Source organism: Mustela nigripes, chromosome 16 (genome assembly GCF_022355385.1).
Source record: "Mustela nigripes isolate SB6536 chromosome 16, MUSNIG.SB6536, whole genome shotgun sequence".
Taxonomy (NCBI): domain Eukaryota; kingdom Metazoa; phylum Chordata; class Mammalia; order Carnivora; family Mustelidae; genus Mustela; species Mustela nigripes.
The window spans coordinates 33195042-33210548 of NC_081572.1; the positions used below are offsets into that span (position 1 = coordinate 33195042).

The 15507-nt window shown below is 35.2% G+C and overlaps 1 protein-coding gene across 2 annotated transcripts in view; it reads left to right on the forward strand.

Annotated features, from left to right (window-relative positions):
* Positions 1-15507, forward strand: part of DHX40 (DEAH-box helicase 40) — a 45586-nt gene that overhangs the window by 9372 nt on the left and 20707 nt on the right. For both annotated transcript variants that reach the window (XM_059378408.1, XM_059378407.1), the window contains 5 exons: positions 5373-5472; positions 7294-7380; positions 7505-7687; positions 11604-11684; positions 12672-12829. In XM_059378408.1, coding sequence (XP_059234391.1) covers positions 5373-5472; positions 7294-7380; positions 7505-7687; positions 11604-11684; positions 12672-12829 — 609 coding nt within the window. The remainder of the gene's footprint in view (positions 1-5372; positions 5473-7293; positions 7381-7504; positions 7688-11603; positions 11685-12671; positions 12830-15507) is intronic.

Below are 15507 nucleotides of genomic sequence, written 5' to 3' on the forward strand. Positions count from 1 at the left end.
GAGTATAATAATATTTATGGGAGCAGTTTCTAGCAATGCAAAGAGGCATTCAAATGGAGCTGATGAGGTACTGACTAATGGATGAAGTTGGGAGTAGCAGGTTCCTGGGATCTTGGGCTTTTTTTCTTTTTTTTTTTTTGGTAAGTGTCACTAATACAATACAGCACGTACTTTCTTTATTATTGCTACTCCAGGTGGTGGGGAGAAACACTATTATAATATTATTATGTCTTAGGAACATAAAGCTTGAGCTTGGGAGTGAGGAAAGGAAAGAAGGGTTTCCTATTTGTAGCCTTTTGTGAAGAGGGCTCAAAAATGACTCAGATCTAGGTTTAGTAAATAAGTGGAGATTATAAGGTGGATATGTTGTATTTGCTTTTATTTCTGGGCTAGTCATGAGGGTGGCCGAGTATTTTAAAGGGACATCTTAAGGTGTCTCCCTAATTGACATAAAAAAAATTCTCAACTGTCAGATATGAAGATCCCTTCTATAATGCCAAGATTATATGATCCCACTCCCTGGGCTGAACTCCTAACCCGTATCTTTTGAGGTGTTTCTCTCAAGCTGAAAGTGTAGGCAGTTTTTTTTTATTCCATTTCCTTCCCCATCTTTTTTGTGACAGCATTTGATATTTCCTTAACTTGAACTCCTCCTTTCCCTTTTATTCTCTCCTCTTACTGGCTGAAATCCTGCTGTTTTGTTTCATAAGTACAACCACCTCAATGAAAACCTGATTTCCCACCTCACAACTGGCTTTGATCTCTTTATTTAAACCTCATGGTGCTTTGCTACACCTCTTGTGTCCCTTAACACATTCTACCTCGTGTTATCTTTGCCTCATCTCCTTTCTGAAATTGTGAACTACTTAAGTATTATGTGTTGAGAAGTCCTGATTAGATGTTTGTTAAACTGAGTTCCAGATTCTTCGCTTTCTGCTAGACATTCTGTTATGTCTTGTAGCAAAACACTGGCTGTGTCTAGACCTTTATTCTTGTTTCCCTCAAACTATTTTGCTCTAGGAAACCTGGGTGGCTCAGTTGGTTAAGCAACTGCCTTTGGCTTAGGTCATGATCCTGGAGGCCCCAATATTGAGTCCTGTGTCAGGCTCCCTGCTCAGCGGGGAGTTTGCTTCTCCCTCTGACCTCTCCCCTCTGATGCTCTCTCATTCTTTCTCTCTCAAATAAATAAATAAATAAAACCATGAAACAACAACAACAACAATAAAAACCCGTTTTGCTTCTGAATTTCCTCTTTTGTTCAAGATTTTGCAATTCTTCAGTTTTACTGAAATATATCCGTTACTTCATAAGCAACAAATATTTGCATGGAATTTGACTATTTTATTTTATTTTTTTTTTTAAATATTTTTTAAATTTTTATTTATTTGACAGAACACAAGTAGGCAGAGAGGCAGGCAGAGAGAGAGGAGGAAGCAGGCTCCCTGCTGAGCAGAGGGCCCGATGCGGGGCTCCATCCCAGGACCCTGAGGTCATGACCTGAGCCGAAGGCAGCGGCTTAACCCACTGAGCCACCCAGGCGCCCTGGAATTTGACTATTTTAGCACTAAAAGTAATTATCTGAATTCAGTGCTTCTTAGCCTTTTTAGAGGGTGGAGTCTGAGATTCTTTATAAAAGATAATGAAAGCAATGGTTTCTTTCTCTAGAAAAATGCACATATACCTATAAATATTTTACTTAGATAATCAGACTTCTTTATTGAACAGATAGAGACTAAGTGATGTTCCTGAGGTCACATGGGAAACCTGTGTTTGGTAACTGGTTATTCAGTAGGGGGTGAAAAAATAGTACATGTGTTATAAGAATACATGAAGAAAAAGAAAGGAGCTTTACCTTGGAGTAGCGTGTATTTTAAAAGAGGAAAACTGCACATTTAGTTGATTGCATTAATCCAAAAGTAGTTTTCTTTCTTTCTTCTTCCTGCAAAACAAAGACATCTCATTTTGGCAAGTACCTAGAATTTGGCTTTGTTGGTGATAATTTCCTTAAACGTTAAGATTAAAGATGAGGGGAGAATAAGGCTAGTGAGCTTCACATAAAAACTTTTACTGTACCCTCTCCAAATGCGAAAATTTTTCCTTTGGCTTACAAAGCATACATAATTGTAAAGAATACATAGTTGTGGAGTACATACTCCACAGAAAAGGAAGAAACATAATTAAACTTAGAGCTCAGCAACATAGTTAAGTGATAATCACTATTGATATTCTGAGGTATATTCTAAGCTTTTTTAATGTATTTAAATGTATTTTTATTGTTTAGCTTTTTCTAACAAAAAAAATGACATCTTGTTTTATGTGTTCTTACTGTTTTTCTCTTTAGCCCTTTGTAGAAATTTCTAAAGTGTAGAAAAGTACAAACACAATTCATTTTCCATTGTGCAGAATTAACATACTCTTAGTGTCTCTGCATTTTTGCTCCAGTTTTCCTTTAAGAAAATCATTCAATTAAGGAAAAGTGATATAGTTTCATTATAAAGAATTCAAGCAGTGTCCAAAGTTAAAAAGGTAAAAATAATCGCCTCAAGTTCCTCCATTCAAAAATAACCAGATGTGTGTGTGTGTGTGTGTGTGTCTTTGTGTGTGTGTGTACATATAGAAGGATATGGAAGTAAATAGGTTGATTGATAGAAATACTTTATAAAAGTGAGATTATGCTGTTAGTTGCTTTTTTAAAAAGTACTTAATTTTATGTGAATTTCCTAGAAGGAATTGTTAAATGTCAAGTAACTTTCTTTACCATATGAGAATATGATATAAAAGGTTGCTTTCAAGTCTAAAAAGATGAAAAATTTTAAGAAGTTGAAGTTAATCTCTTCTTTTTAGACCATGTGTGATTGGAGATCTTACCTACTGATTCTCTGATTGAAAGATAAGGACTTAAGTACTTTGACTCTTCTGTATCTTTCCATTCTGATTTTTGTTAGTTATTTTTACATTGTTTAGATGTTTATCAATATTTTTACCATGCTTTTTCCATTCTTAAGTTACTTTTGGTTAATTTTCGATTGCCTGGGTTTTGTTAACTTTTTTTTTTTTTTTTTAAATAGAAGGGCCATGAGTGCTGCTTTTGTTATTACTCTTTTATGTTTGAGAATGTCTTGCTTTTGCCTTTATGCTTGAGCTGTATTGTGGCTGGGTTTTATGTTCTTGGGTCACACTTTGTTTTCCTTAGAACTTGGTAGATGTTGTCCAGTTGGCTTCTGGCATTGAATGTTGCTGTGGAGAAGTTAGAGGCCAGCCTGTTTTGTTTTGTTTTTTTTCCCCTTCCTTGTGATTTGCTTTTTCTGTCTGATTGCCTGAAAAAATTATTATTCTATTTCTCTTTCCCTCTCTCTCAGAAATAGTTCTGCTTTGGAATCTCTTGGGGGGACTTTGGGACAAGATATTCTATGAGGAAGTTTCATTGGCCTTAACATACAATATGTCATATACGTAGATCTAGGATTGTTCCTTCATTTTTAGTGTTAAGTGGTCTCTCAATATCCTTATTTCTTGGTAGACTTTGGACATCTTTTTTGCCTCTTTGCCAATCCCCCACCCTCCCCATTAATAACAGCCTGGGACCTTACTGCATTGTAATGAAAGTATTCCATTTCCTCTTTCCTTCCTGGAGAGAGAGAATGTGCTTTAGGATATAATTAACTTTTTTTTCAAACCTTTATAAACAAACAAAAAACTGGTACGTGTTGGAGCCCCTAGTGGGCTCGGTCAGGAGAGCACGCAGCTCTTGATCTCAGGGTTGTGAGTTTGAGCCTCACATTGGGTTTAGAAATTACTAAAAAAAATAAATAAACCTGTATATGTACTCGGGGAATATGGTATTAAAGGGTGTGGGTGAAATGGAAATGAAATAAACATTGAGTCTTGTCAAAACAGCCGTTTCAAGACTTTCTAATTGATTATAGTGAACAAAATGGTAAAAGAAACTGAAATTTTTCTTGAACTGAACATTTAAAATATTAGGTACTTTTAGAAATGGTTTGATTGAAAAACAGACTTGATTATAGGTAAACATGTTCAGAAAGGACATTTTTAATTTATGTAGATTTTTAGGGTAGTGTGGTAGAAAGGATGTTAGCTTACTATTTATATAATGCATTTTTTATTTATCAATTCATTGAACTCTGTTGAACACTTTCTGTGGTCCAGATATTGTTCTAGGTAGTGGGGATATGTCTTGAATAAAAGAAAATCCTTGTTTCATGGAGCTACATTATAGTAGAACAAGTAGATCATAAATAATGTATAAGCATAATTTGAACTACAAAGTAGTATAAAACTCCTTTGAACCATCTGGAAGAAGTGAGCTACTTAAGTCTAATATCTAAAAAATAATTCTTAGTCAAAGTTAACTACAAATCCTGTTTTGCCAGATACTCTGCCGTTTGTAATTTAACAATTTTCAGAATGCATTGACACTGTCCTTTATCAGCCTTCACTTACCTTCTTTCACCCATACCATAAGCATTTCCTTGCAAGCATTCTTAACTCTCTTGCCTTATTTTGTGCTTAACCTGGCAGGAGAGCAAATCTGGCCAAATCTGTCTTACGACTTAATTTACACCCAGTCCCCTCAAGGCCTGGGAAGAGCCAGGAACCCAGAAATATTGTCTTAACTTTCATGGCTAATTCATTATTTTTAGACTTTCCTTCATGTACTTTAACCACTTCCCTGTGGTTCACAAGTTCATTTTTCTTCTTTTCAAGAGACTAGCCTAATCAAATACAGCATCTCTTGGACCTTATTCCAAATTCCAGGAGATTGCCTCAGCTTGGGGGAGATGTTTATCTTTGGTGCCATAAACTATGGTTGGAGGAACAAGGTATAGTACAAGCATTGCTGCTGGGGTTCACTCTTCAGAATCTGTCGTTAGGGGAAATGAATGTGATGTTACTTGCATAGAGAGGTAGCCATCAGAAAGATACCCCAAAAAGTGAAAACCACTTAGCTGGTCAATCTTTAAGGTATGTGGAGGTCTTTAATTGTAGTTCATGGATGGGCTACAGTGAGTACCTGAATACCCTGAAATTGTTTGGTGTGTATGTGTGTGTGTATACATATGTGCCTTTAAATGGAGAAGAGGGCTACAGTTTTTAAATATTCTCAAAGGGAGCTGTGACCTACATAAAGGATTCTTCTATAGGATTTATTTTAGCAATAATCTCTGATTTAATGGATCTAGAAATGTTAGCAGTAAAAGGTGAGGCAAAGATGAGTTTTGCTATTTTGAATTCAAGATAATTAAAGAGGTGAAGGAAGCACAACTTAACGAAAAGAAGTTGGTTTTTCAGAAGTGGAGTTTGACAAATGCATGTTGTAAATTAACATTTTCTCTTTACATGTATTTTAGATCAACAGAGAAGAATATTTTTGCCACCTCCACCTGGAATTAGAAAATGTGTCATATCCACCAATATTTCTGCAACGTCTTTGACAATAGATGGAATTAGGTACAACTTTTAAAGTTTCTTTTAAAGCCAAGGAAGCCACTTAGCTTTGAATTTGTTCCTCTATGTCCTCCAGTAATTTCCTTGTTAACCTACTTGTAATCACCTACTATTTTTTTTATAATTATCATTTACCATGATTAGGAAATGGAGTAGGAGGTACACATAGTGTTCCTGATTATACTTTTGAACTACTTTTATTTGGCAATTTGTAGCTTTGTCTTCCCAAATTTAAGATTATGTGTAATGCTTCATGGGTTTCATTATTCATTATTCATTAACTAGATAGCCAGAGCTGTTTTTGTATACTCATTATCAGGATATACCTAGGATAATAAGATACTCCCTTCTCATCTGGCACCTCCACTTGGTGGAGTTGTGTGTCCAAGTGTTGTACATCCAAGTGTTTAGCTGAAGGTACTGTTTCTCACTTTTCACTTTTTTGTGAAATGAACTATGCTGTGAGTCTTATTTTTTTAAAGTAATCAATGATGCCATCAAATTTTGAGTAAATTTAATGGAGAAACACTGGGAAATTTTAAGTCTAGACTGATGGTTAATGTGAAGTTCTTTTCGTCTTTTGACCACAGCCATTTTGGATATTTATCTTTTATCCAGTATATTTTATGTCCTTAACTAAAAATCTCTCTGTTTGCCACAGGAAGGCTGGATCTGAATCTCAAAGATCCTATGTCATTCTTTTGTGTAAAATGATCACCCAGATCTAAGAAGAAGTTTAATTTCCTTTGGTTTTCTCTTTTGCTATAAAAATAATTATTTCAGTAAGGGCTTTCACTTCTTTGGAGTAAGTCTTCCTCTGTAATTTTCTGTTTCCAGCAAAGGCAAAAGTCATTAAATAATATGTTTTGGAATGTTCCCTTAGTGAATGATGGACTTACTACAATTCCTAACTTAGTTTTTTACCTGACTTGTTCTCTGTTTAGTTGACTTAAATGGTGTTGTTGAAGACTACCTTGAATTAAATTCTAAACCTGTTAGAGTGGTCTATAGGTGACTTTCAAGTTTGTTCTTTTAGAGGAGAAATTCACATAATATAAAATTAACATTTAAAAGTGAACAATTAATATTTAGTACCTTTACAGTGTTGTACAAACACTAACACTACCTCTGCCTAGTTCTAAAACATTTTTATTACCCTAAAATAAAACCCTGTGCCCTTTTAGCGGTTATTCCCTGTGCCCCCCTCCATTCTAACCTTTGGGAACCACCAACCTATTTTCTGTTTTTATGGAGATTCTATTCTGAGTATTTCGTATAAATGGTTGAACAATGTGTGACCTTTTGTGTCTGGCTTCTCTCACTTACCGTGCTGTCCAGGTTCATCCATACATCCATGGCAGCATGTATCACCACTTCATTCATTTTTGTGGCTGAATAATATTCTGTTATATGTATATACCATAATTTGTTTATCCATGTATCCCTTAATGGTTAATGGACATTTAGGTTATTTCTGCCTTTTGGCTCTTATGAATAGTGCTTCTATAAAAATATGTCTACAATTATTAGCTGAGTACTTCTTTCAGTTCTTTTGGGTATGCACTGAAGAATGTAATTTCTGGGTCATGTGATAATTCTGTGTTTAACATTTAGAGGAACCTTCAAACCTTTTGCATATTGGCTTAACCATTTTACATTTCCATTAGTAATGCACAGGGGTTCTAATTTCTTGACTTTCAAGTTTTACGTTTAATATAAAAGGCATCATATAATTGCTAGTTTGGTAGAAAAGGAGAATCCGAATTGGCTAAAAATCAACAAGTCTTATATTCTAGAAACTTAACTGGTTTTCATTCTTCTTAGATATGTGGTAGATGGTGGCTTTGTGAAGCAGTTAAATCACAATCCCAGATTAGGGTTGGACATCCTGGAGGTGGTTCCAATTTCAAAGTAAGTCTCTATGTCAAGCTTTTTTGTTCAAAGAACAGTTTATTAGGTCATTTTTAACTGGTTAGGATGTATGATGTTAACTACTTGGTACCTTTTGGGGACTTCTTTTTTTCTTCTTCTTAAGGAGTGAGGCGTTACAGCGAAGTGGCCGAGCTGGCAGGACTTCCTCAGGAAAATGCTTTCGGATCTACAGTAAAGATTTTTGGAACCAGTGTATGCCTGACCATGTGATCCCTGAGATTAAGAGAACTAGTTTGACATCTGTAGTTCTGACCTTAAAGTGCCTTGCCATACATGATGTTATAAGGTATGTAGACAATTTGAAGAGAAAAAAATTTGTTAGGATGGAGCCAGGTTATTCCTCAGAATTCTTTTGAGGTATTTGACTCCTACGTCCCCTTCATTTAGAGGTGTAGCTAAACCCAAATTAAAGGTTTCTTTGCAGTGCTTTCCTGTGATTTGATTCCTTGCTCCTGTTTTAACCTTGGCCTAATGGGGTGCTCCATGCTGATGTTTATTTGGATCATTTAGTGATCACTGCTTATCTGTAATGAAAGGTATATAATGACCCTTATTCCAACCAGAAAGTGGTTTTCTGGTAGCATCTTTTGTGTGACCAGCATTGTAGCAAGTACTGTGAGAGATAGAGTAATACTCTGATTGTATTTCGCTTTCACTAAACTTAAATCCTATTAAGGAAACAAGATTCAGACACATGAAAGAAAGAATGGAACAGCTGTTAAGTTCCTCAAATGTTAAACTATATAATTAGTTGGCATAGGATAGAATATTGTTGTAGGGGCTTGGAATTTCATATTATACATGATAGAGGAAATAATGAAGGAAAATACAGTTCTTGGTCTTAATTTTAGTCTAAATTGTCTGCAAAAGTGTCAGAAACTGTGGGAGATGGTGACTGTGTGTTCATAAGAAGGGAAATAATTACTAGGTATGTCCAATATGTATTGTATACTCTTGGAAAGCCAATTAAAATATTTTTTGGATAGTTTAAAACTAGAGATTTTCTAAATGAGAATATAGATTTTAGAAAGAGAAAAACATATAATATATGAAATTCTCACTCACCAATGAGAAAGAAGAACCATTTAAATAAATCTAAATGGCTGAACAGAAAGCTTTCAGATGAACCCAGATTTTAAAATAATATTCATAATATGATTTTTGTGAATAAGACATAATTCAAAGCAACATATAATCAAGAATAAATATGTATTAGAAAAATAGGAATAATATTAAGAGTGGCATATAATTAAGAATATATATATTAGAGAAGTAGGAATAATAATTACTTAATATCATCATCTGCACTGAGTTAATTTTTCCATCTTAAGTTTTAAGACTTAGAATGTACTAAAAGTCCTCAAGATGCTAAAGCCAAAAAACAAAAATATTCTCCTCTCTCTCTTTCTCCTTCTCTCTTTTTAGGATTTTATTTTTAAGTAATCTCTACACCCATTGTGGGGCTCGAACTCAGAACCCCGAAATCAAGAGTCACATGCTCCACCAACTGAACCAGCTGGATGTCCCTCTCCTCTCTCTTTTTGTTTATTTATTTATTTATTTATTTACACCCCCCCCCACCCCGCCCGCCCGCCCGCCTTTCTCTTTTTAGTATGTACGTAGAATAAGGAGAAATGGAGCCAGTATTAACTTTCAGATTTGGGGTTATAGAAGAGAAATTATGCAGGACAGGTTGCCAGAAAATTTTAAGAAATACAAATGTTTTGACTTCGTCATTCAGGAAAAGGTCAGAATCTGAAAACAACTGCCCAGTATGCTTGGAATTGATCTTCAGCAAATTCTAGCAGAGTTTTTTTTTTTTAGAAAAAAATGGTCTTAGAGAATTTAATGGTGATTTATAGTAATCCATATAAATCAAAATGGTTCACAAAGACTATGTCATAATAAACCATTTCCTTTTTAGTTTGAAGATAGGATTGTCCACATAACAGGTGCACTGTAAGAATTTATTGAATGATAATCTAATGTCTCTTGTTTTCTACACATCATATGATAAGATTATATCTACCTATTATATATCTGTTTTATCTATCTTATTCATCTTTGTGAATAAGGTGACACGACTGTTGAATATAGTTGCCAAATAGCCAAATTCAGAATGTATTGATTAATTGCTTAGCATAGCCTACATGGAGGTTTTGCTGATAGTGTGCCGAACTTTGCTCTTTCCTCATGAGCATTTTCAGTGAAAATATTAAAGATATTGAAGTAATGGTTATATATTGCCGAAAAATGTCTTGATGTCTAATCAGTAGATGATCAAAACTGCAAGATTTAGAATGATCTTAATAGGCAAAAATCAACAAGGCCAAAGTGTGAAAGGTTACATCTTACAGCCTTTGTTTGGGTTATATATTAAGGACATACACATGAAAAAGATCTGAAATTATCAGATCACCACAACTTAGTATGAGCTTGCAATTATTATTCTGTTTAGAAAACAACAAAAAATTCCTACTGGCGGGGATGCCTGGGTGGCTCAGCTGGTTGGCCTTTGGCTCGGGTCATGATCCCCAGATCCTGGGATGGAGTCCCACATGGCTGCATGGCTGGGGCGGGGGGGCGTGGATCCTGCTCAGCCGGGAGACTGCTTCTTCCTCTGCCTGCCACTTACCCTGCTTGTGCTCTCTTTCTTTGGCAAATAAATAAATAAATAAAATATTTACTATCTGGCCTTTTATAGAAAGTGTTTGCTGACTCTTGCTCTAGAAGATACAAGGACTTGTTGGTACAAGTTGTAGGAAAACTGTAGAATAGTCTACAAGATTTTTGTTTATTTGTTTTTAAATAGAGCAGTAAATCCTGGAGTGGACTTTTATGTAAGGTATTGGACCTTTTGTTCTTTGTTGCACTTTTTCAAGGTGAGAAATTGGAGTAGATGATTTAACCGTCTCAAGATTTATGGCGGAAAAAGTAATCCAGTGCCAATAGTGTTAAGTAATTATTATTAGTAGTAAGACAATATATATATATATTCAGGCTTGGCTATATGCCACCCTTTGTGAATATTTTTGTCTAATGTTCATTAATAGTATTGTGGTTATGTAAGAATGCCTTTATTTTCCAAGATTTTATTTATTTTTCATGTATTTATTTTAGAGAGAACGAGGGTGCACGTGAGCAGGGGGAAGGGCACAGTGGGAGGAAGAGGAAGAGGGAAAGAATCCCAAGTGGACTCTGTGCTGATTGTGGAGCCCAATGTGGGCCCCATCTTAGGACTCTGAGATCATGACCTGAGCCAAAACCAGGAGTGGGACATTCAACTGACTAAGCCACTCAGGCACCCCTAAGCTGTCTTTATTTTCAGAGGATGCATGCTGAAATATTTTGGGGGGTGAATTGGCATTGTATTTACAACTTGTTTTCAGATAGTTCAGGAGAAAATAAGAATATACATAAAGCAAATATGGTAAAATTAATCAGATGTACTTACGATTTTATTAAAAACCATACTGAATTAAAGTTGATCAACTTGTAATATTTGTCCACTGCCAATTTTTCTCCACTGGTTTATAAAATTGTAATAAAAATTGTGGGCTATAGAACAGAGTAGTTTTGACATTGAAGAATGTCAAAATATCTATGAAGAATGGGTCAGGAGTAAGATAGAGAAAAGAATGGTGAGTGTTCCAGCTGAGGGGGATCAAAAAGAAGTACTTTTTGAATTAAACAGAGGAGTGTGATTCAGCACTTAGTTCTCCTCCTGAAACCAACATTGCATGTATGTTAACTAACTACAATTTAAATAAAAATTTAGAAAGGAAAAAAAGAGTGTGATTCAGAAAAAATAATTTCCTACCTTACTGAATGCTGATCATGATCATTGAGTGCTTAGGGAGGGGCGCCTGGGTGGCTCAGTTGTTAAGCGTCTACCTTTAGCTCAGGTCAAAATCACAGTGTCCTGCGATCAAGCCCCAGATTGGGTTTCTTGCTCAACGGGAAGCCAGCTTTTCGCTCTGCCTGCTGCTCTTCCTCCTTGTGTTCCTTCTCTCACTATCTCTTTTTGTCATAAATAAATAAAATCTTAAAAAAAAAAAAAAAAAGAATGCTTGAGGGGAAAAAAAGAGGGGAGAGGAGGCTTGAAAAAAAGAAATAAAACCTTTAAAGAAATTGTCAAGTCTGTGTAAAATCTTACAATGGTCAAGGAATGGAATCTTAACTCATATCTCATTTAAACCCAGGTTTCCCTATTTGGATCCACCTAATGAGAGACTCATTTTGGAAGCTCTTAAACAACTTTACCAATGTGATGCTATTGACAGGTAAAACAACAACAACAACAACAAAAACCCAACCACAACAGATGTTAATCTCTGTTTTATTTTAATTTTTTAAATTTTTTATTATTATTTTAAGTAAACTCTGTGTCACACATGGGGCTTGAACTCATGACCCCAAGATCAAGAGTCACATGCTTTACCAACTGAGCCAATCAGGCACCCCAGTCTCTTTTTTATTTTATTTACTTATTATTTATTTATTTGAGAGAGAGAGAGAGGGAGAGAGAGAATTGTGTGGGGGAGCAGAGGGAAGGAAGGACAGGCAGACTCCACACTGAGTACAGAGCCTGATGCATCACTTGATCCCATGATTCTGAGATCATGACCTGAACCAAAATCAAGAATTGGATGCTTATCCGACTTGAGCCCCTCAGGTGCCCCCCCATCTCTTTTTTCAAAGAGCATTCTTAATAGTTTCCTTTATCAGTAGAAAATGATTTGTTTGAATTGAATTGATTGTTTTATCTGAAGTAAGACTTTGTCCTCAGTTTTTCTTTGCCACAATTCTGAATTTTAAAATTACATGATAAAACTGTATTTGTATTTGGTATTATTTAACAAGTAATTTTTGAGGACCATCTCAGTACCAAGGCTTTAAGTTGGGCATATGAAATAATAAGAGAGCCAGACCTTGTTCTTATGATTGTGTGTTGGGGAAAGATTTGTTAATTATCATTCTCTTATTTCTGCAAGGACATCCTCTTTGCTTCTGAAGCATTTTGTGTCTTTTATTATAGTACTTTATTCTGCCTCACTGTTTAGTTTTTTGGATGTATTGGCCCTTGAATACAGGGAATATATCAGCTTTATGTTTTCTTTTATCAATGATCAGTGTGTTGTGTTTTTTATAGTGAATTTACAGAGTTGATTTAAGGTAATATAAACTATATGTGACTTATTTTAAATGATGAACATTTCATTTGTACTCCCAAGATAGAAAGAACTTAAGAACCTTATCTTTCTATTAAGGAGCGGCCATGTGACCAGGTTGGGTTTGTCTATGGTGGAATTTCCTCTCCCTCCACATCTGACATGTGCAGTAATAAAGGCTGCTTCTCTGGATTGTGAAGATCTACTACTTCCAATAGCAGCAATGTTGTCTGTGGAAAATGTCTTCATTAGACCGGGTAAGAAGTTTATGATGAGGTTTTTTTTTTTTTTTTTTTTTTTTTTTATTTATTTATTTGACAGAGAGAGATGACAAGCAGGCAGAGAGGCAGGCAGAGAGAGGGGAGGAAGCAGGCTCCCTGCTGAGCAGAGAGCCCGATGCGGGGCTCGATCCCAGGACTCTGGGATAATGACCTGAGCCGAAGGCAGCGGCTTAACTCACTGAGCCACCCAGGCGCCCCTTATGATGAGTTTTAAAAAAATTATAGGCTTTATTTTTTAGAGCAGTTTTAGGTTTAAAGAAAAGTTGAGGATAAGTACAGACACGCAGAGTTACCTCATACTTAACATCTTTTGTTAGTGTGGTACATTTGTTATTATTGATGAGCCTGTATTGATACATGATGATTAACTAAGGGTCACTGTATTGTGTATTTGGGTTTTGACAAAACCCTGTATCTGTAGTAACACATTTCCACCGTTACAGTAATACACTAAAAAATTGCACTCCTCTAAACATCTCCTTGTTGTCCACCTATTCATCCCTATATCCCTTCTGCCAAGATAGCTTGGCAATGCACATTTAAGGTTCCTTGTTGTCAAAAAAAAAAAAAAAAAAAAAAAGGTTCCTTGTTGTCTTTTTAAAGCATAATAGTTCTTTTCTTTCTATTGTTTAGGATTTGTTTATATTTTCTCATATTGAAGGACATTTTGGTTGCTTTCAAGTTTCGGCAATTATGAATAAAGCTGCTGTAATCCATGTATAGGTTTTTGTGTGGACATAGGATTTCAATTCACTGCTGAGTTATGATACAACAATAGGTTTATATTTGTAAGAAACTGCTAAACTATCTTCCAAAGTGTCTGCACAGTTTTGTGTTCTCACCTACAATGAGTCCGAGAATTCCTGTTGCTCTACATCCTCACCAGCATCTGGTGTTGCCATTGTTTTAGATTTTGACCATTCTAATAAGTGTTTAGCACTTGTTAGTAACTTGTTTTAACATGCAGATCCCTGATGACATATGATGTTAACCATCTTTTTATATGCTTATTTGTCATCTGTGGATTGTGTGTGTGTGTGTGTGTGTGTGTGTGTGTGTGTGGTGTCCATTTAGGTCTTTTTATTATGTTATTTTATTTAAAGATTTCATTTTTAAGTATTTTATTTTATTTATTTTATTATTTTATTATATATTTTATTTATATATTATATATATATAAATATATATTTTATTTTATTTATTTATTTATATAATATTTTATTTTATTTAAAGATTTCATTTTTAAGTAATCTCTGTACCCAGTGTGGGGCTCAAACTTGTAACCCTGAGATCGAGTTGCATGCTCTACCAACCAAGCCAGCCAGGCACCCCCAATTTAGAAAACTAAATTGGGTAGTTTTCTTATTGTTGAGTTTTAGGAGTTCTTTGTATATTTCAGATAACAGTCCTTTATCAGGTATGTCTTTTGCAAATATTTTTTCCAAGTCTATGGTTTGTCTTATCATTCTTTTCACATTATCTTTCATAGAGCAGAAGTTTTAAATTTTAATGAAGTCCGGTTTTCAGTTACTTCTTTTATGGGTCATGTGTTTGGTGTTATATTTGAAAAGTCATCACCATACCCAACATCCTTTAGGTTCTCTCCTATGTTATCTTCTAGGAGTTGGATGTCCATTTTTTCTAACCCCATTTGTTCAAAAAGCTATCCTTCTTCCATTGAAATACCTTTCCCCCTTGTTAAAGATCATTTAACTAATTTGTGTGGGTCTGTTTCTGAGCCCTGTATTCTGTTCCATTGACCTCTTTTCCTACTCTTCTGTCAATATCACAGTGTCTTGAATATTAGAGCTTTATAGTAATGAAGTTGGATAGGGTTAGTTTTCTGACTTTGCCCTTCCCCTTCAATTAGGGATTATGTCAAATCTGTAGATCAGGCTGGAAGAATTGATATTTTGACAGTATTGAGCCTTTCTATCCATGTACATGAAATATTTCACCGTTTATTTAGATTCTCCAGTAATTCACTGGGCATTTTTATTACCATATATCTAGCCCTATGAGACATGAAACTGAGGATCAAAGAATTTTACATTTTGTTATTCTTTAACTTAGTTGTTTGAAATAGAGAGTTTATAATGTTCCTGGCTAAGAATTAATTTCCTTTCACTGGTAAAGGAAGATAGTATGGTGGACTTTTGCCCTGTTATAGTACATTAGTAATATATTAACTTTTCTTCCCTAGACTCAAAAGAAATGCAAGTTCAGCACCTGTATCTTAAGAGAATTGTTTTGAGGTTCAGACTTCTGCTTCTTTCATTTCTTGGTGTGTCTGTATGGGACACAACTTAGTTCTTCTCATAGCAGCTTTACTTTCTTCTAATGGGGGTAGGGGTAGGGTCAGAATGGTTTTTTGTTTGTTTGTTTGTTTTTTAGGAGCTTCTGGGAGAGCCTGGATGGCTTAGTTAGTTTAACTTCTGACTCTTGATTTTGGCTCTGGTCATGATCTCAGGGTTGTGAGATCATGCCCCTGTGATGGGTATGGAGCCTGCTTAAGGTTTTCTCTTGCCCTCTCCCTTCTGCCCCTCCCCCCTTGAGTGAATGAATATATATAAAAATAAATTAAAAAATAAATAAATAAAAGACCTTCTGAGTAGACTGTGTTTCTTGCCTATAGCCAAGACTAAAAATAGTGT